At 45.4% G+C, this 23,029-nt stretch overlaps 1 protein-coding gene across 3 annotated transcripts in view; it reads right to left on the reverse strand.

The window, feature by feature from the left end:
- Positions 1–23,029, reverse strand: part of LOC129868183 (protein Jade-1-like) — a 240,879-nt gene that overhangs the window by 140,959 nt on the left and 76,891 nt on the right. For 2 of the 3 annotated variants that reach the window (XM_055941925.1, XM_055941924.1), the window contains one exon: positions 17,465–17,622. In XM_055941925.1, the coding sequence (XP_055797900.1) occupies positions 17,465–17,622 (158 nt within the window). Of the gene's footprint in view, positions 1–17,464; positions 17,623–19,145; positions 19,210–23,029 lie in introns of those variants that run through there. The other variant, XM_055941926.1, reaches the window with a different exon arrangement.

Genomic DNA, 23,029 nt, shown 5'->3' on the forward strand with positions numbered 1-23,029 from the left:
AAAGTTGATTTGAAAACCAATAGACCAGGAGAGAAATGGCATAGTGGTGGGTCTAATAAGGAAGTAAATGAAAATACATTTACCCAAATTATATAATTACTCTACTTATCACAACCTCGTAGTCCTGTGCCTATTTGGGAAGCCAGCAATTGGGGCAGCGCACATGGCAATAGACCTAGCTGATTATTGAGTTGCGGGTCTCAGTGAAAAATATTTTAAAAATGTGTGAAGATAATGTGTCTTTAGTCATTTAAAATGTTGAGACAAGAAGGGGATGGGTGTGTGACGAAGATATAGGCAAGTCTCTCTCCAGAATAGCTCAGCTGTCTCCCGCCAATGCTTGCGCATTCATCGTTTCATTGTGTTAATTGTTTGCCCTTTGATTAAAACAAATATATGTCACCAGTCGTAACAATCCCGTCATTTGGTTACAATAATTTCTACTAACGCATTTAATAATTACAGTACTTCACCGTTCTTATTCTCAGAGTGGAAACGTTGTTTGTAAAGTTCACAACCTGCTGTTAGAAACAAGTTTTGGTTTATTTCATAACCATAATTTAAGAGATTTGAAAATGTTTATTGTCTTTTGTTTGAATGTGCACCATGTGAGCAATGAGAATGTGTCTGGTTTCTCTGTCCTAATTATGTTGCGGTAGCGAGTGCGCCATGCAATAATTTCTTTAGCCGCCATTGGATCCCAGCATATCAATATGTCCATATGGCAGAGGCTGGTGATCTCACATTAGTTGACTTTTAAATTTGAGATTTGTATCATTTTTATTCCGATTTTTATGATTAACCACGTGACAATGATTTTAAGAAATGAACACACTGTTATTTAAATGAAACTGTTGCACGAAAATGGCACGCAGAACGGTAGTTATGGTTGGAAAACCATTTAACCTTCCCCAAACTTGAAACTCACGTGCGCCAACTATGAAGTCTTTAAAAAATAATTGCATCCACGTTTCCATGGTCGGATTATGCCTATAGGCTACTTTGAAGCATAGTAAGACGCGTTTTGAAAACGCCAACAGAGGGTGCCCTGCCTCAAGCTCCAATAAAACATTGCAGGTTTAAAAAAATAAAAATTTAAAAATCATAATTCGTTTGTTTCGTGCATTACTACACAGACCCGGGTAGAACTTTTGGTATACGAATCACTGGGTACTCACCATCCACCCAACGTCCCCGAATTCCCTGAGACGGCAGAACAAATTACTAGCTTCTTTGGCGAGACATCGAGCTGCTTGGGAGTCCTCGGGGAAAGTAGGAAGCTAAGATGCCGACAGAGACGCAGACATGGCGGGTTTTACAGAGATTAAGACACCAGGCGACCCGTCCTCCATTACCGAGCATACTACTCACCGATGTTCAATCATTAATGAACAAACTTGACGAACTCAGAGCGAAGATATCCTTCCTGAAGGACATCAGATCCCCCAACATAATCTGGTTTTCTGAAACTTGGCTTTCCTCCAACATCCAGACGGATTATATACAACCAACAGGTTTTAGTTTTTCGAGTGGATAAGAAGCGTGCTCTCTCTGGCAAGAACAAGAGTGGCGGCTCTGCTTTATGACCAACAACACATGGTGAAATGGGGGAAATGTACTGGAACTTGCGAGTTTCTGCTCCGCCGACATGGAATACTTGGTCATAAAATGTAGTATTTTTTCCCTTCCGAGAGAGTTCACAGGGATTATCCCCATGGCTGTGTTCATGGCTGTGTTCCTCCCACCCCAAGCAGACATCAAAAAGGCTCTCAAAGATCTTCATTGTATCCTAAACAAACTGGATACCGCATTCCCGGAGGCAGCGTTTATTGTTAAGAATCGTGCTCCCAAATTATTACCAACACATCGACTGTCTAACTCGCGGCAATTCTACTCTTGACCACTGCTACACGATCACGTGGACTGGAATATGTTCCGCATTCGCCTCTGGATATAACGTCATCGAATACGCCGACTCAGTCACCGCATTTATCCAAAAATGCATAGATGACTTGAGACCGATATTATCTTTTAAAAACGTACCCAAATCAAAACATGTGTATTGATAGCAGCCGTTTAGGAAACCTGAAAGAGAGAGATGCTGGACTGTTGAGCAATGCAGCACTGTTGGACACAAGACGTATGATCATGGATTAAAAACAGCCAGCCACATCACGGTAACCAAAGCTAAACTACCGGACGAGCTAAATACCTTTTTCTCAAGATTTGAGCACAATGAACCCTGAGCTGCCGAGGAGCCCCCGATGACAACATGGGCTACACTCTCACAGTCTCCACTGAGGACGTATGTAAGTCATTCAAATGTGTCAAACCTCGCAAGGCTGCCAGCCCATATGGCATCTCTAGGCGTACCTTCAGAGCATGAGTAGACCTCAATCTATCCCTAGCTCAGGTCTCTATACCATCCTGCTTCAAGATGTCCACTATCATCCCTGTGCCCAAGAAAGGGAAAGTAGCATTCACTTCAATCATCATGAAGTGCTTCCAGAGGCTAGTCAAAGACCATATCACCTCCTCCCTCGCCTACACACTCAACCCTCTCCAATTCTCCTACTGCCCTGACAGATCAATGGACAATGCAATTGCCATTGCACTGCACACTGCTCTGACCCACCTGGACAAAAGGAATACATATGTGAGGATGCTACAGCTCGGCATTCAATACCACAATGCCCTATAAACTCATTACAAAGCTCTCGGCCATTGGTCTGAACTCCTCCCTACGCATCTGGGTCCTGGACCTCCTGACGGGCGAGGTAGGCAACATTACCTCCTTGACACTGACCTTACAAGGGTGCGTTACAAGGGTGCGTTATCAGTCCCCTCCTGTATTCCCTGTATACCCACGACTGCGTGGCCTCACATACAGTTGAAGTCGGAAGTTTACATACACCTTAGCCAAATACATTTAAAAATTCAGTTTTTCATAATTCCTGACATTTAATCCTAGTAAAAATACCCTGTTTTAGGTCAGTTAGGATCACCACTTTACTTTAAGAATGTGAAATGTCAGAATAATAGTAGAGAGAATGATTTATTTCAGCTTTTATTTATTTCATCACATTCCCAGTGGGTCAGAAGTTTGGCCCATTCCTCCTGACCGACCTGGTGTAACTGAGTCAGGTTTGTAGGCCTCCTTGCTCGCACACGCTTTTTCATGTTTGCCCACACATTTTCTATAGGATTCTATAGGATATACGTCAGGGCTTTGTGATGACCACTCCAATACCTTGACTTTGTTGTCCTTAAGCCATTTTGCCACAACTTTGGAAGTATGCTTGGGGTCATTGTCCATTTGGAAGACCTATTTGTGACCAAACTTCCTGACTGATGTCTTGAGATGTTGCTTCAATATATCCACATAATTTTCCTACCTCATGATGCCATCTATTTTGTGAAGTGCACCAGTCCCTCCTGCAGCAAAGCCCCCCCACAACATGATGCTGCCACCCCTGTGCTTCATGGTTGGGATGGTGTTCTTCGGCTTGCAAGCGTCCCCCTTTTTCCTCCAAACATAATGATGGTCATTATGGCCAAACAGTTCTATTTTTGTTTCATCAGACCAGAGGACATTTCTCCAAAAAGTACAATTGTTGTACCCATGTGCAGTTGCAAACCATAGTCTGGCTTTTTTTATGGCAGTTTTGGAGCAGTGGCTTCTTCCTTGCTGAGCGGCCTTTCAGGTTATGTCGATGTTGGACTCGTTTTACTGTGGATATAAATACTTTTGTACTGCCTGCCCTAGTCAGCTACCTGCCGCCCCTACATGTGACTATTAAACAATCTGAATCTGACGTGAATGTGAATTGTAAAAGTGGTGGGTGACGTGTTGATAGCCTGTTGCCTGCACTTGAATGGTGAATGGGAGGTGCGCCTCAATTACCAGTTGAGAAATAAAAATAGTAACTCTTTTTATTCGTGCACCAAAACTGTTTTTAACATGCGATTGCATTTAGAATTGTTCTGCCATGAATGGACTTATAAAAGCATGTTTAATCCACCAGCAACCAGCTGAAGAGCTGCAGGAGAAATCCCGCTCAAAATAGGCTCTGTACATGATGACTAATGAAAATACACACATGCCAATTAACCTATAGACCGATAAGGATTTATTTATCGCTTTTCTTTTTTTAGTCGGCTAACAGAAATCTTGACACACACACAGACCGCTGCCTCATCCTGGTATCACCGAGAAACAGGAGCTAATGGACAAACTTCCTGCAGTCTTAAACACCCATCACACACACACACACACACACACACACACACACACACACACACACACACACACACACACACACACACACACACACACACACACACACACACACACACACACACACACACACACACACACACACACACACACAATGTGCTCCGTCCCATGCTCAACTTCCCCTCTCCACTGTGTAAAGCTGAGAGACAGCGGTCAGAAGCAGCACAGCAGGCTAGCAGGTAACCACAGACCTAACAGAGTCATCTGACCTGCCTCATTTCCAACTGCCTCATCATTGATCTCCATTCAACTGGTTTGTTTAGTTTAGCAGGCTAATGATACAGTAAAGTACAATGTAGCAGCATAGCCCCTCTCCAAACCTGGGTTTAAATACTATTTGAAATCCTTTCAAATACTATATCTATCTGTGTTCGATTGAGCTTGCCTGGCTAAAATGGACCAATAGAATAGTCCCAAAACTGCAAACCCTGCACAATTGGCACTCCAGGCATGCTAGAGTAAACGCTCAAAGTCTTTGAAAGATTCCTAATAGTATTTGAAACCAGGTCTGCCCCCCTCGCTCTCCCCTCTCTGCTTTCTCCATCAGCCTCTCATCTAACAGGCTGCCTGGGGTTCAGTCACAGTCAGACGTTCTAAATACCCCACTAATAATGGGGCACAGTAAGTACACATCTAACCCACATGCAGCGTCATCGCGTTGCTTGGTATGCGTTTTTGGTTCCTGCACACCCTACCCTCTTCCTATGCAGCTGTGGCACAGCCCTCTGCATTCCTCTCCCTGTCTGAGACACTTCCAGGCAGCCAGCCCACCAGCATCCAGCCAGCTAGCCAGCCAGCCCACCCCACATGAAAAGCTCCTGAATAACTTTGTTTGACCGATGTTTACATTGAATATTGAAGCTGATAAGTCAAAATTCAGAATAGTAATCTATGAAGCTGAATAGTCAAAGCAGGTGAAGAGAAGACAAGGACGAGGAAATGAAGCAACTTTCAGTCTATAGAGATGCAACAACCCAAGGAAAGCTGCTAGGTCCTTTGTTGCCCTCATTTAGTCTGGTCTGGACTGGCTAGGTCCTTTGTTGCCCTCATTTAGTCTGGTCTGGACTGGCTGGGTCCTTTGTTGCCCTCATTTAGTCTGGTCTGGACTGGCTGGGTCCTGTGTGGCACTCATTTAGTCTGGTCTGGACTGGCTGGGTCCTGTGTGGCACTCATTTAGTCTGGTCTGGACTGGCTGGGTCCTTTGTTGCCCTCATTTAGTCTGGTCTGGACTGGCTGGGTCCTTTGTTGCCCTCATTTAGTCTGGTCTGGACTGGCTGGGTCCTGTGTGGCACTCATTTAGTCTGGTCTGGACTGGCTGGGTCCTGTGTGGCACTCATTTAGTCTGGTCTGGACTGGCTGGGTCCTGTGTGGCACTCATTTAGTCTGGTCTGTGGTGCAGTCATGCCACTCCACTCCTTCGCCTCATTTCTCTGAGACTAAAGGTGCTTATTTACCCACTCCCTCATGCTTTCTCTGTCATCCCTCTCTCTCTGAAAACGCAGCGAGAGGCAGGCGGGCGGACGCTCTGAATGAGGTCATCCAAAACAAAGCAGTGGACAATGCAACAGAACAGACACCAACAGGAAGAAGAAACAACATGAGACTACGCCACCTTAAAAATACAATAAAAAAATAATTAAAAAAAACACCAAACCTCAAGTGGAAGAGGAGAGGAAAATGAAGGATGGGGGAGTAGAGGAAAATGAAGGATGGAGGAGTAGAGGAAAATGAAGGATGGAGGAGTAGAGGAAAATGAAGGATGGAGGAGTAGAGGGGAAAGAGAGGAGGAAAGAGGAGGAGGAAAGGCTGGAGAGTGAGAGCAGAGTGGAGAGCAGTGCGTGATCGTTTTTGGGGCAGCTGAGAGATTGGAGTCCGCTGGGTAACACAACCCAAGTAAACCATGTTTACGCTCCTTAAAGCGGGAAGGCTTAAGTGACTAGCCAGGGTGCTTCGGCCTCCCCGATGAGGTCATTAAAACAGAATGGCTTCCCGTTGCCAGCTGTGTTTAGCAGGATGAGGAAGTGAAGTAAGAGAGAGAGCGAGCGAGCACGTGAGTGAGAGGGGATCTACAGGCCCTGGTCCCTGATGAGTGAGTGAGGATGAGTCACTCACCCAGGCGGAACAGAGCAGAGGTCCTTTCCCAAATGTACCCTATCCCCTTTATAGTGTACTACTTTTGACCAGTGCCCACTAGAAAATAGGTTGCCATTTGGAATACAACCTTTGAGGGCCATGCTGCCACCTGCAAAGCCCTGAGTGGCCACAGCTATCCAAGGAGGGCTCCCTCCGTCACCAAACCACAGAGACATGTGCACCACAGGGCAGCAGGGGAAGTGATAGGAGCAGGGCTGCCTGGTGATTCACGTGGGATGATCAACTACAGCTTCCCTCCTAAAGGACTCTTTATGGGTGAGGTGGCAGGGTACACAAAATGTGATACATACAGTACCAGTCAAAAGTCTGGACACACCTACTCATTTAAGGGACCGAGAGACTGAAAAACAGCTTCATCTCAAGGCCATCAGACTGTTAAACAGCCATCACTAAAACAGAGGCTGCTGCCTACATACAGACTTGAAATCACTGGCCACTCTAACAAATGGATCACTTGTCACTTTATTAAAGCCACTTTAATAATGATGTCTTGTCTTAATAATCATATCTTGCACTACTCATCCCAGATGTATATACCGTATTTTACACCATCTATTGCATCTTGTCTATGCCGCTCGATCAATGCCCATCCATATATTTAAATGTACATATTCTTATTCCATCCCTTTACTTAGATGTGTGTATTAGGGAGTTGTTGTTGAATTGTTAGATTATTTGTTGATACTGCTGCACTGTTCTTTACTAGAAGCACAAGGACTTCACTACACTCACAATAACATCGGCTAACCATGTGTATGTGACCAATAAAATTTGATTTGATTTGATGTCGTAAGCAAAAAAGCGTTAAACAAATCAAAATATATTTTAGATTTTAGATTCATCAAAGTAGTCACCCTTTGCCTTGATGACAGCTTTGCACACTCTTGGCATTCTCTCAACCAGTTTCATGATGTAGTCACCTGGAATGCATTTCAACTAACAGGTGTGCCTTGTTAAAAGTTCATATGTGGAATTTCAAACCTTCTTAATGTGTTTGAGCTAATCAGTCGAGTTGTGACAAGGTAGGGGTGGTACACAGAAGATAGCACTATTTGGTAAAAGACCAAGTCCATATTATGGCAAGAACGGCTCAAATAAGCAAAGAGAAACGACAGTCCATCATTACTTTAAGACATGAATGTCAGACAAAGCGGAAAATTTCAAGAACCATAAAGAGCTATGATGAAACTGGCTCTCGGGCCTCCCGAGTGGCGCAGTGGTCTACGGCACTGCATCGCCGTGCCACTAGAGATTTTGGGTTCGAGTCCAGGCTCTGTCACAGCCGGCCGCGACCGGGACACCCATGGGGCGCACAATTGGCCCAGCGTCGACCGGGTTAGAGGAGGGTTTGGCAGGCATGGATGTCCTTGTCCCATTGCGCACTAACAACTCCTGTGGCGGGCCGGGTGCAGTGCACGTTGACACGGTCACCAGGTGTACGATGTTTCCTCAGACACATTGGTGTGGCTGGCTTCCGGGTTAAGTGGTTATTGTGACAAGAAGCAGTGCGGCTTGGTTGGGTTGTGTTTCAGAGGACGCACGGCTCTCGACCTTAGCCTCCCCCGAGTCCGAATGGGAGTCACAGCGATGAGACAACTACCAATTGGATACCAAAACATTGGGGTGAAAAAGGGACACCTTTTTTTTTTTACTCTTTTTTTTTTTTTTTTTATCAACAAAAAAGAAACTGGCTCCCATGAGGACCACAACAGGAATGGAATACCCAGAGTTACCTCTGCTGCAGAGGATCAGTTCATTAGAGTTAACAGCCTCAGAAATTGCAGCCCAAATAAATGCTTCAGAGAGTTCAAGTAATAGACACATCTCTACATCAACTGTTCAGAGGAGACTGAATGAATCAGGCCCTCATGGTAAAATTGCTGCAAAGAAACCACTACTAAAGGACACCAATAATAATAATAATAATAATAATAATAAGAGACTTGCTTGGGCAAAGAAACACAACCAATGGATATTAGACCAGTGGACATCCGTCCTTTAGTCTGATGAGTCCAAATGTGAGATTTTTTGTTACAACCGCTGTGTCTTTGTGAGACGCAGAGTGGGTGAACGGATCATCTGCGCATGTGTGGTTCCCACCGTGAAGCATGGAGGAGGTGTGATGGTGCTTTGCCAGTGACACTGTCTGTGATTTATTTAGAATTCAAGGCACATTTAACCAGCATAGCTCTCACAGCATTCTGCAGCAATATGCCATCCATCTGGTTTGCGCTTAGTGGGACTATAATTTGTTTTTTAACAGAACAATGACCCAACACACCTCCAGGCTGTGTAAGGGCTATTTGACCAAGAAGGAGAGTGGTTAAGTGCTGCATCAGATGACCTGGCCTCCATAATCACCCGAGCTTCAACCCAATTTGAGATGGTTTGGGATGAGTTGGACCGCAGAGTGAAGGAAAAGCAGCCAACATGTGCTCAGCATAAGTGGCAACTCCTTCAAGACTTGGAAAAGCATTCCAGCTGAAGCTGGTTGAGAAAATGCCAAGAGTGTGCAAAGCTGGCATCAAGGCAAAGGGTGGCTACTTTGAATAATCTCAAATATAAAATATATTTTTATTTGTTTTAACACTTTTGGTTACTACAGGATTCCATATGTGTTATTACATAGTATTGATGTCCTCACTATTATTCTACAATGAATAGAAAATAGTACAAATAAAGAAAAAGCACACACACACACACACACACACACACACACACACACACACACACACACACACACACACACACACACACACACACACACACACACACACACACACACACACACACACACACACACACACACACACACACACACACACACAACAGAGGGCAGGCGGATGGGGGTTGTTTAGGAACCTTCAGATGGCCCAGATGTTGCTCAGCTCACAATGCATGACATACAGCTTTGATCTGCCACACGGGTCCAACCATCAGCACTGATGGATAGAGCGGGTGTGTGTGTCTGTAGGGTGGTTGAACTGCATTCCCTTGGGAAGATACCCAGCTTCACTACCCAGGGGAGAACTAACACACACACAAACACTAAGCTTGGGCGATATACCGTTTATACTGTATACCAAGGAATTTCAAAATACCCCTGCTTATAACTATAAGTTAAGTATAACTATAAGAAATCTAAGATGTGACAAATAAATAATATTCAGGTCAGGGCTCCAGTCATGCATTTTGTTTGCTTAACTGGCTAGCTAAGTGGCTAGATGTCAAAATCAAACTTGTTGTCTACAGCGGTAATACTGTACACCCCGGTATGATACAGAAACAGTATGAACATCTGGTTACTGTCCAACCCTTATATACGTGCACACGCAACTCCACTCAGGCAAACATCCCATATCCAGGGGAGAACACACAGACACATACCGCCCGAGGGATTCCTACTGTAAAACACACAAGAGCACCCCCCCCCCCCCCACACACCCCCCCACCCCCACACCCCGCCCCCCCACACCCACCCACCCCCCCACCCCCCCACACCCACACACACCCCCACACGCTCAGCCCTGGGGACAGCTTACACACACAATCGCTGTTGTGCTTTAGGGTGGAATACAAATTACTTTCAGTGATCCATGTACTTATTCCAAGCACAGCTTGCATAGATTTCATCTCATGTTTAACTAACAAGTCTTCAACTGACAGAGCTGATGTACCACTACGGGGAGCTCTACTAACACACTGATGAGTTACCGGCTCATAGAAAATTCACCACAGAATCCAGACCTGAGCATATTTTTGTCCATATTGCGTAAAATCTTTTCTGTGCATATGGAGTCGATTTGGTATTGTGCCAGAGTTCACCAAGGCATAGATGAGACAATGCAAGGAGAGGACATCCCTATGAAATGGTTAACAGGAGAGAGTAATGGGAAGCCGAGCCTGTAAGTGATTTCACCCCTCCATCCAGCCACCCTGCTGAGAGAGCATAACAGCCATACCGTATGCCTGGACTCTAACCAAGCCTGGCCTTTACTGCAGCTCTGGAGCACTGGAGACCACACCTTGGTTCAGATACTATTCAAAATATTCATAATACTATAGCAGGGCTTGATTGTGCTTCCTGGCACATACTGAACCAATAGAATAGTCCCGAAAGTGCAAACCCCACCCATCTGTCACAGGCTAAAGCAAACACTCAAAAGTATTTGAAAGATTTTTTTTAGGATTTGAATCTGGGTCTGCTCTGGATCTCTGCAGACACCGCTAGACCACAGGCCCAGGCAGACTCACCGTGGTTAGACAGACCGCAGGCTGGCTGCGGCCAGAGCAACCATTACCAAGCTGAACCAGGCCAGGTCAGCTAGAGCAGCAAGCCAAGCTCAAATCAGTCAGTCTTGAACCCATGGCAGCACAGGCAGGCAGACAGCAGCACCAGTCAGTCTGGTAATGATTTGGTACCACGAGAGCATATTGGGTTCTTAAAATCTCCTTGACCCATACTCATCCTTGGCTGGGAGCTGGCCATCCTCATGGAAGGAGTCTTGAAAGGACGGGAAGAGTTTGGGGAGTTCCCAGTTGTTGAAGTGCACATAGCGTACTGTGACTTCCTGGTCTGCTGGGAGAGGATGCAGCCAAATGGCACCCTATTGCCTATATAATGCACGTCTTCTGAACAGGGCCCTGGTCAAAAGTAGGGAACAGGATGATATTTGGGACAGCATCTAGGACTGGGAGGAGGTTGTTCCCAATCCCCGGAGAGTCACTGTTAGTTTCCTGGGCCATGGCTCTGCTCTCTAAACTTCCTTCTCCCACCTGCGGTCCACCAAGCTCAACAGTCTCTCTCTCAGCTTCTGTTTTACTATCCTCTCTTCTCACAGCCCCTAAGCCATGTACATGGTCAGGAAGTCTTCCCCTCTCAGTCCCTAAGCCATGTACATGGTCAGGAAGTCTTCCCCTCTCAGTCCCTAAGCCATGTACATGGTCAGGAAGTCTTCCCCTCTCAGTCCCTAAGCCATGTACATGGTCAGGAAGTCTTCCCCTCTCAGCCCCTAAGCCATGTACATGGTCAGGAAGTCTTCCCCTCTCAGTCCCTAAGCCATGTACATGGTCAGGAAGTCTTCCCCTCTCAGTCCCTAAGCCATGTACATGGTCAGGAAGTCTTCCCCTCTCAGTCCCTAAGCCATGTACATGGTCAGGAAGTCTTCCCCTCTCAGTCCCTAAGCCATGTACATGGTCAGGAAGTCTTCCCCTCTCAGTCCCTAAGCCATGTACATGGTCAGGAAGTCTTCCCCTCTCAGTCCCTAAGCCATGTACATGGTCAGGAAGTCTTCCCCTCTCAGTCCCTAAGCCATGTACATGGTCAGGAAGTCTTCCCCTCTCAGTCCCTAAGCCATGTACATGGTCAGGAAGTCTTCCCCTCTCAGTCCCTAAGCCATGTACATGGTCAGGAAGTCTTCCCCTCTCAGTCCCTAAGCCATGTACATGGTCAGGAAGTCTTCCCCTCTCGGTCCCTAAGCCATGTACATGGTCAGGAAGTCTTCCCCTCTCGGTCCCTAAGCCATGTACATGGTCAGGTAGTCTTCCCCTCTCGGTCCCTAAGCCATGTACATGGTCAGGAAGTCTTCCCCTCTCGGGCCAAACCAAAGACAAAGTCTTCGAAGTATGATGGTTTCCAGTTCACTGTCACCACAGTTGAAACAGAAAGAAAAATGCCTGATGCTGCGGTGTCAAGCCTTATCTCATCTTATCTCGTTTGGAGAAAAGGAGAGAGTCTCATACATGTAATTATTTCTGTCCCCTCTGCTTCAATGGGGACTGAGGATAAAGAGACCGTGCCAATTTGTCATTCTCTGTCTACCAAATGAGACTGTTATGCAACAGCTAATTACTTTCACTTGGCCCAGGGAGGGTCTCTCTACCCCCTGTAGTGCGGTGTTGGTTATCTTCCATGAAAAGAGAAAGGGGAGAGGAGCACAAACACAGTGACCCAGCAGTCTCACGGTATTTCTCCGCAACCATAAAGCATTTAGCTGAAACCACCGCGGCACAGTAAGCTTGTACAGACAGACAGAGACCGAGATACAGAGACCGAGAGCGAGAGAGACCGCACGGCAGAGGGTAAGAGGAGGACAGCAAGCCCAGAGAGAGAAAGAACACTAGGCTAGCTGAGCCAGACAGGCCCTGCAGTTTCTCTTTTCCACAATTTTTGGAAGATGATGTCATTATTTATTTTAAAGCTAGCTGTCTAAGCCTGAGGCAGGAGCAGAAAGAACAGACGGGGGGAGGACAAAGCTTTCTAACCAACTTGAACATACCACCCGCTTAGAGCAATCAACTCCCTTCTCATCTACCTTTATTGAGCTATGTATCTCTCCATCTCCACACATTCTAAATCAATCAAATCGATCTCTCGTGGTAATTTGTGCATATATCCACACTCACCTATTACTCTCCTTATCTATCTCTCGCTCTATATCCATCTCTCTATATATCTATCTCTTTCTCTATATCAATTTCAATTCAAGGGACTTTATTGGCATGGGAAACATATGTTAACATTGACAAAGCAAGTGAGGTAGATAATATACAGAAGTGAAATAAACAATAAAAATGAACAGTAAACATTACACTCACAGAAGTTCCAAAAGAATAAAGACATTACAAATGTCATATTATGTATATATACAGTGTTGTAACAATGTACAAACGGTTAAAGTACAAAAGGGAAAATAAATAAACATAAATATGGGTTGTATTTACAATGGTGTTTGTTCTTCACTGGTTGACCTTTTCTTGTGGCAAAAGGTCACAAATATTGCTGCTGTGATGTCACACTGTGGTATTTCACCCAGAAGATATGGGAGTTTATCAAAATCGTGTTTGTTTTCAAATTCTTTGTGGATCTGTGTAATCTGAGGGAAATATGTGTCTCTAATATGGTCATACATTGGGCAGGAGGTTAGGAAGTGCAGCTCAGTTTCCACCTCATTTTGTGGGCAGTGTGCACATAGCCTGTCTTCTCTTGAGAGCCAGGTCTGCCTACAGTGGCCTTTCTCAATAGCTATATCTTTCTCTATCTCTCTATATCTATACACATGTTATCTTATCTATCCCAGGCCTGGTGTATCTATCTCTCTATATCTATCTCTCATCTCTATATCCATCTCTCTCTATATCTATATGCATGTTATTTTATCTATCCCAGGCCTTCTGTATCTATCTCTCTATATCTATCTCTCTATATTTATATGCATGTTATCTATCCCAGGCCTGGTGTATCTATCTCTATATATCTATATGCATGTTATCTATCCCAGGCCTGGTGTATCTATCTCTCTATATCTATATGCATGTTATCTATCCCAGGCATGGTGTATCTATCTCTCTATATCTATATGCATGTTATCGTATCTATCTCAGGCCTGGTGTATCTATCTCTCTATATCTATATGAATGTTTTCGTATCTATCCCAGGCCTGGTGTATCTATCTATCTATATCTATATGCATGTTATCTATCCCAGGCCTGGTGTATCTATCTATCTATATCTATATGCATGTTATGTATCCCAGGCATGGTGTATCTATCTCTCTATATCTATATGCATGTTATCTATCAAAGGCCTGGTGTATCTATCTCTCTATATCTATATGCATGTTATCTATCCCAGGCCTGGTGTATCTATCTCTCTATATCTATATGCATGTTATCTATCCCAGGCCTGGTGTATCTATATCTCTCTATATCTATATGCATGTTATCTATCCCAGGCCTGGTGTATCTATATCTATATGCATGTTATCGTATCTATCCCAGGTCTGGTGTATATATATCTCTCTATATCTATATGCATGTTATCTATCCCAGGCCTGGTGTATCTATATCTATATGCATGTTATCGTATCTATCCCAGGCCTGGTGTATCTATATCTCTCTATATCTATATGCATGTTATCTATCCCAGGCCTGGTGTATCTATATCTATATGCATGTTATCTATCCCAGGCCTGGTGTCCTGTATGATGAGCAGTAGGAGAGTAAAGCAGTGAGGTTTGATATTGTTAGCCTGTGACCCTGCCACACTCCCTGTGTGTCCGTCCCTCCGTCTGTCTCCGTGTCTATGCGTGGGTGTCACAGTCTCACTCTAGGAGAGGAATTACCCTACAACCCAGTCTGTGTAGTTTCCCTCATCAGAGGAACACCGACCCACATCTCCATGTTCCCAGCAGCTCTTCTGATCCTGTGATCTCTGGATCACTACTAACTCTCTCTCACAATGCAGCTGACCTGACCTAATCTCTAGAACACATGCTCCAGCTGACCTGACCTGATCTCTAGAACACATGTTCCAGCTGACCTGACCTGATCTCTAGAACACATGTTCCAGCTGACCTGACCTGATCTCTAGAACACATGTTCCAGCTGACCTGACCTGATCTCTAGAACACATGTTCCAGCTGACCTGACCTGATCTCTAGAACACATGTTCCATCTGACCTGACCTAATCTCTAGAACACATGTTCCAGCTGACCTGACCTAATCTCTAGAACACATGTTCCATCTGACTTGACCTAATTTCTAGAACACATGTTCCAGCTGACCTGACCTAATCTCTAGAACACATGTTTCAGCTGAACTGACCTAATCTCTAGAACACATGTTCCAGCTGACCTGACCTAATCTCTAGAACACATGTTCCAGCTGACCTGACCTAATCTCTAGAACACATGTTCCATCTGACCTGACCTAATCTCTAGAACACATGTTCCAGCTGACCTGACCTAATCTCTAGAACACATGTTCCATCTGACCTGACCTAATCTCTAGAACACATGTTCCATCTGACCTGACCTAATCTCTAGAACACATGCTCCAGCTGACCTGACCTAATCTCTAGAACACATGCTCCAGCTGACCTGACCTAATCTCTAGAACACATGTTCCATCTGACTTGACCTAATTTCAAGAACACATACTCCAGCTGACCTGACCTAATCTCTAGAACACATGTTCCATCTGACCTGACCTAATCTCTAGAACACATGTTCCAGCTGACCTGACCTAATCTCTAGAACACATGCTCCAGCTGAGATAACCTGTAAAAGGTGTGTGTGTTTGTGTGTCATGGACCCTCACCCTGGACCTCACATGTTGTTTGGATGTCTACACGGCATCACATGGTGGGACCACATCCAGAACTCCCTGGTCAGAACCTCCCCGACTGTGACTGTTCAGTCACCTGGTCAGATCAAACCCACCTCTGGAACTTGCCCTCATCCTGAAGGAGCAATCCCCCAACTGGCCACGGCCAAGAGGAAGACCGAGAGCCAGATCGTCCGACCAGTTGGAGGACGACCTACACAACCTGGGACTCAAAACCACATCAGCATGGGACCTCGCCCAGAATAGGGCGGGGTGGAGATCCATTTGTCAAGGCCCTGTGCTTCAAGGAGTGAGCAAACATGAGTGTGGTGTGGTGGGGGATGGGGCAGTGTGTCCAGGTGTGCTCCCCTTTGTTCCGGCTGCTGTGTGTCGCTGATCTGTGGGTTTATCACCATGCAGGCCTGGCAACACTGAGGAACTCTACTGAGATACCACCGTCTGTCTGTCTGTCTGGGTCTCTGTCTGTCTGTCTGTCTGTCTGTCTGAGTCTGTCTAGGTCTGTCTGGGCCTGTCTGGGTCTGTCTGTCTGGGTCTGTCTGTCTGGGCCTGTCTGTCTGAGTCTCTCTGGGTCTGTCTGTCTGTCTCTCAGTCTGTCTGTCTGTCTGTCTGTGTCTGTCTGAGTCTGTCTGTCTGGGTCTGTCTGTGTCTGTCTGTCTGGGTATGTCTGTCTGAGTCTGTCTGTCTGTCTGAGTCTGTCTGGGTCTGTCTGAGTCTGTCTGTCTGGATCTGTCTGTGTCTGTCTGGGTATGTCTGTCTGAGTCTGTCTGTCTGTCTGTCTGGGTCTGTCTGGGTCTGTCTGTCTGGGTCTGTCTGTCTGGGTCTGTCTGAGTCTGGCTGGGTCTGTCTGTCTGGGTCTGTCTGAGTCTGTCTGTCTGGGTCTGTATGTCTGGGTATGTATGTCTGTCTGGGTCTGTCTGTCTGTCTGGGTCTGTCGATGGTAGTCAAAGACTGGGCAACGCTGAGCATGCAGGTGTGTGTGTGTGTGTGTGTGTGTGTGTGTGTGTGTGTGTGTGTGTGTGTGTGTGTGTGTGTGTGTGTGTGTGTGTGTGTGTGTGTGTGTGTGTGTGTGTGTGTGTGTTAGGGGACAGGGTATCCTGCATGTAGGTGTGTGTGTGCGTCTGCCTGGCTTCAGCTACAGCAGTATCAGAATGCATGTGTGTGAGAGTCAGTGTTCAGTGTCGTTGTGCTCCATCAGTATTTAAATATTGGTAGTGACATTTTAGTGTGTGATAGGGTTCACACTCAAAATAAATGAAAGCATTCAGACAGTCAGTGTGTTCAGACAGTGTGTTCAGAGTGTGCTTAATGGTATATTTGAGGATATAGTTCAGATGAACTAGCGTTAGCACATTGACTGGAAGTCTATGATAACTGCTAGCATGCTAATAGACACCACAGACTTCCTGTCATTGTGCTAACGCTAGTTAGCATTGGCTTGCAAAACTACCTACTTCCTTCATACTGGACACAGAGACATAAAAATGACTTCACTGAATCTGTGGAATATTTTATTGAATCTGAATATTTTATTGAATCACTGAATCTGTGGAATAAATATTTTTTTAATTGTTTTATTTAACCTTTATTTAACTAGGCAAGTCCGTTAAGAACACATTCATATTTACAATGACGGCCGACCCCGGCCAAACCCTAATGACGCTGAGCCAAATGTGCGCCGCCCTATGGGACTCCCAATCACAGCCGGATGTGAAACAGCCTGGATTCGAACCAGGGACCGTATCTCTTGCACTGAGATGCAGTGCCTTAGACCACTGCGCCACTGGCTTCATTGCCAAAATCTCGAAGTATCCCTTTAAGTGTGGATGTTCCATGGTCGTACTGTATTAGAGCAGTCAAAGCATTCAAACAGTCAGCATTGTCCCTACCTGACGACGGGTTCTGGGATGGCGTCTATGCTGGCAGGGACCTGGACCCCCTTCTCCCACTCCTGTCTCCAGGGGTCTGACAGCACGTAGAAGTCATCGTGGCCCAGCTGGGCCGAGTCTGGCAGCTTCATGGCTGTGATGAAGTCCGTCCGGAACACCTGACAGGAAACAGAAAGAGAGAGGGTTGACACCTGACACAATACAACAGAGAAAGACAGAGATATTCAGTGAAATTATCACAATCATTTGCATCTGTATAGCAGTTTGAATTTGAGAAGAAATGACAGGTTTTAGGCTAAACATGACCATCTCTCAGGCTGTACATTGAATGCAGCAGTCCATTTAGGTTCATTTAAGGGTTATATTGTAAGCACAAAACAAGTACTTTTGCGGTTGGCAGCGGTCAAATAAAAGTTCCAATTAACACTACACAGTATTTGTGTATACAAAGCCAGCATAAAAAGGGGCATTTTACATTTCAACATCCAACAAAGGTCATCAGTAAAGGTCATAGGGCTCTGGTCAAACGTTGTACACTATATACAGAACCATTTGGGACGCACCTAGTGTCTTCAGAGAGACCCAACCCTGTGCCCTGCCAAAGGCCTGCGGAGCAGCACTGATGTTATCCATCCCATAATAAGCACAGATCCCCAACCCCATGAATAAAAGTACTCAAGGACATCAGCCACGGGCCCACGGCACCGTGCGGAGCCAAAAAATAACGACTACTTATTTGGTACCAACATCAAGTAGTAAACATCTCTACCTGATTACTACGGGAAACACAACTGTTTTTCTACTGAACACTTTCTTGTGTATCTTGAGTAGTACATAAACTACACATTCACTACACAATCCTCCCCATCCGTAGTGGTTAAGCAGTATTAGGTAGGGGATAGCTAGTATCAGGTAGGGGTTATGTAGTTTTAGGTAGAGGTTAGGTAGTAGTGGTTAGGTAGTGGTTAGGTAGTAATGGGTAGGGGTTAGGTAGTATTAGGTAGGGGTTAGGTAGAGGGAGACTTTGACTTTCTTTAATGATACATCCTCATTTCATTAACACCTCACTACCACCACCCCCCTTTTAAAAAACAAATATCCCCTGTACTGCGTACTCACCTTGCACTCTACCCTATGACACAAAACAACACATCACAATAACCAAAACCTCAGCACTTCTACAACCGTATATTCAACCCATCTTCCCCAGCTGTACAGACGGCCCCCCCGACACACCATATCTCCTGAAACATCTCTATATCTCAAATTCCACCCTAAGGGGCGCAGAGACCTGGGTCTGTTATCCCTCCACCTTTTACCCTGTTCTTCCTTGTTAGCCAAATAGCCAACTTTGCCTGAGCAAACAGAAAATTCAACAATACATATTTGGCCTTTTCCTTCTTTGAATACCTGTACCCCAATATAAACATCCCGACAGTAAACTCCACCCCCAACCTCTCACACAGACATTCCAACAGAGACATTAATGGCATTAACCTGGCGCACACAGAAAACACATGAATCACAGTTTCACTCATGACACAGGAAGGACACCCCTATCCAACTCGAGAGAAAGCGAGCAAGAGACCAACCAAGGAGGGCCTACAGCAGCACCTAGATCTAATAATACAAATTAATTCTAGACACAGTTGCCCTAGAACATGCAAAAAACGATACATACCTTGGCCTAAACATCAGCGCCACAGGTAACTTCCACAAAGCTGTGAACGATCTGAGGGACAAGGCAAGAAGGGAATTCTATGCCATCAAAAGGAACATAAAATTCGACATACCAATTAGGATCTGGCTAAAAATACTTGAATCAGTTACAGAACCCATTTCCCTTTATGGTTGTGAGGTCTGGGGTCCGCTCACCAACCAAGAATTCACAAAATGGGACAAACACCAAATTGAGTCTAAAATATCCTCTGTGTACAACGTAAAACACCAAATAATGCATGCAGAACAGAATTAGGCTGATACACACTAATTATCAAAATCCGGAAAAGAGAAGTTAAATTCTACAACCGCATAAAAAGAAGCGGTTCCCAAACCTTCCATAACAAAGCCATCACCTACAGAGTCCCCTAAGGAAGCTGGTTCTGGGGCTCTGTTCACAAACACAAACAGACCCCACAGAGCCCCAGGACAGCAACACAATTAGACCCAACCAAATCATGAGAAAACAAAAAGATAATTATTTCTAATGTGTGAAGTAATTAACAAAAAAAACAGAGCAAACTAGAATGCTATTTGGCCCTAAACAGAGAATACACAGTGGCAGAACACCTGACCACTGTGAGTGACCCACACTTAAGGAAAGCTTTGACTATGTACAGACTCAGTGAGCATAGCCTTGCTATTGAGAAAGGCCACCGTAGGCAGACCTGGCTCTCAAGAGAAGACGGGTTATATGCACACTGCCCACAAAATGAGGTGGAAACTGAGCTGCACTTCCTGACCTCCTGCCAAGTGTATGACCATATTAGAGACACATATTTCCCTCAGATTACACAGATCCACAAAGAATTCGAAAACAAACACGATTTTGATAAACTCCCATATCTTCTGGGTGAAATACCAGTGTGACATCACAGCAGCAATATTTGTGACCTTTTGCCACAAGAAAAGGGCAACCAGTGAAGAACAAACACCATTGTAAATACAACCCATATGTATGTTTATTTATTTTCCCTTTTGTACTTAAATCATTTGCACATCGTTACAACACTGTATATATACATAATATGACATTTGTAATGTCTTATTCTTTTGGTAATGCTTACTGTTCATTTTTATTGTTTATTTCACTTTTGTATATTATCTACTTCACTTGCTTTGGCAATGTTAATATATGTTTCCCATGCCAATAAACCCCCTTGAATTCAATTGAGAGAGAGAGAGCGAGCGAGAAACAGAGAGAGCGAGAAGCAGAGAGAGAGCGAGAGGCTGAGAGAGAGCGAGAGGCTGAGAGAGAGAACGAGACCCCAGGCTGTACAGTATATGAAAAGGCCATATGTAAAACCCCAGGCAGACAGCCGAGTGGAACTTGCCTTGGCCGACAAGGGTGTCTGCCAGCACAAATAGATAATGCAATGTAGGGAGTCTGTGTGAGAGTGTGTGTGTGGGACGGCGAGAGCAAAGAGAAAATGTGTGTGTGTGTGTGTGTGTGTGTGTGTGTGTGTGTGTGTGTGTGTGTGTGTGTGTGTGTGTGTGTGTGTGTGTGTGTGTGTGTGTGTGTGTGTGTGTGTGTGTGTGTGTGTGGACGTGTTTAACTATTCTTGTGGGGACCAGAAGTCCCTACAAGAATAGTAAACAAACAAAAAGTTGACCAGCTGGGGACATTTTGTTAGTCCCCACAAGGTCAAATGCTATTTCTAGCGGGTTTAGGGTTAAGGTTAGAATTAGTGTTAGGGTTAGAATTAAGTTAAATATTAAGGTTAGGAGCTAGGGTTAGTTGTAGGGTTAGGTTTAGGAGCTAGGGTTAGGTTTAGGGTTAGGATAAAGTTTATGTTTTTGGGTTAGGGTTAAGGTTAGGGTTAGGGTAAGAGTACGGGTTAGGATTAGGGTTAGGTTTAGGGTTAGGGGTCAGGGAAAATAGGATTTTGAATGGGACTGAATTGTATGTCCCCACAAGGTTAGCTAAGACTGTGTGTGTGTGTGTGTGTGTGTGTGTGTGTGTGTGTGTGTGTGTGTGTGTGTGTGTGTGTGTGTGTGTGTGTGTGTGTGTGTGTGTGTGTGTGTGTGTGTGTCAGACAGTCAGTCGAGGCCAAGATGAACACTCCTCCTCTCCTTCAGCAGACCGAAGCTGGGGGAGAACAGTCAGGATGATCTCCTGTTCTCTCTCCAACACCCAGCAGCAGAGGCGGGCCACCTCTAGCCTTTTGGGGACCTTAAGCGAGATTTGGTTTTTGTCCACCAAGCAGGCAAAACAATTTAGTGGTCCCCCTCTTGATAGTGGAGAGAACTTTTTTTTTTTTTTTTTTACTTAATTTCCTGCAATTCCAGACATTTTGCCATGGGGCGTCGATAATGTTTGCTATTTTGTAACACATTTGATGCAAATCTGAGTGAGAGTGACTAACAACAATTTTGAACTTGCACCTAGTGTATTATACTATTATAACTCTCAACATTAAGTTGAGACCAGAGTGAGACCGCTTATGTCTGGAACTAGCCCACACAGGAAAGGAGTGATTCATTTTTACTGCCCTGTGTTTAAACAAACCAACCACAGCTAATTAATGTCAGGGAAACAGAATTACAAGGTCCACTCCTCTCGCTCTCCCTCCCCCTTACCCCATTCCCTCTCTCCCTCCCCCTTTCCCCATCCATCTCTCCCTCCCCCTTTTCCCATCCATCTCTCCCTCCCCCTTTTCCCTTTCCATCTCTCCCTCCCCCTTTCCCCATCCATCTTTCCTTTCACCCCATTCCCTCTCCCTTTCCCCATCCATCTCTCCCTCCCCCTTTCCCCATCCATCTCTCCTTTCACCCCATTCCCTCTCCCTCCCCCTTTCCCCATCCAACTCTCACTCCCCCTTTCTCATCCATCTCTCCTTTCACCCCATTCTCACTCTCCCTCCCCCTTTCCCCATCCATCTCTCCTTTCACCCCATCCCCTCTCCCTCCCCATCTCTCCTTTCACCCCATCCCCTCTCCCTCCCCCTTTTCCCATCCATCTCTCCTTTCACCCCATTCCCTCTCTCCCTCCCCCTTTTCCCATCCATCTCTCCTTTCACCCCATTCCCTCTCTCCCTACCCCTTTCCCCATCCATCTCTCCTTTCACCCCATTCCCTCTCTACATCCCCCTTTCAACCCATTCCCTCTCTACATCCCCCTTTCCCCATCCATCTCTCCCTCCCCCTTTCCCCATCCATCTCTCCTTTCACCCCATCCCTCTACTCTTCTTTCTCATCTTTCCCTGCCTCTCTTATATCAAACAGTGTGTGTGTGTGGGAGGGGGGGGGGGGGGGGCTAAGGACGAGCGTGCGGACGAGCGACGCCCAGGCAGAGGCTTGTCAGATGTGTATAATAATGAGGACAGTAGGACAGTGCGTCCCCATCCTGTACCATCCCCTGTACACAGCATTAACGGCCAGGGAAAGGACACTGCAATGACCTACAGCTATTAACTTCAGTACCAACAGGGGAGAAAACACACACACACACACACCTCTGTAGTTGACTGAGGATGTAACCCCAGGCAGGCTGGGATGTGAGTTCTGTTTTTGTAGCGAGCAGGGTTCTCATTAACTCCAATCTAGTGATGACATCTTAGTGATTTTAGTCATCTTAGTGATGACATGGGGAGCGAGGGGATGAGAGGCTGAGAGAAATTACAATCACACTACAGAAAGAGAAAGAGAGAGACAGAGACAGAGAGAGACAGAGACAGAGAGAGACAGAGACAGAGAGAGAGATCCACAGAACAGAACTCTGTTCAACTCAGCAATGTAATGTCTCACTGCAACTGGAAAGTCTGCATGTTCCCATCCAGGGTGTTGTTGTTCAATAAGTATGAATAAGACAACATTTAGAAATGCATAATGTTCTTCTCACTAAAC

Source organism: Salvelinus fontinalis, chromosome 13 (assembly GCF_029448725.1).
Source record: "Salvelinus fontinalis isolate EN_2023a chromosome 13, ASM2944872v1, whole genome shotgun sequence".
Taxonomy (NCBI): Eukaryota; Metazoa; Chordata; class Actinopteri; order Salmoniformes; family Salmonidae; genus Salvelinus; species Salvelinus fontinalis.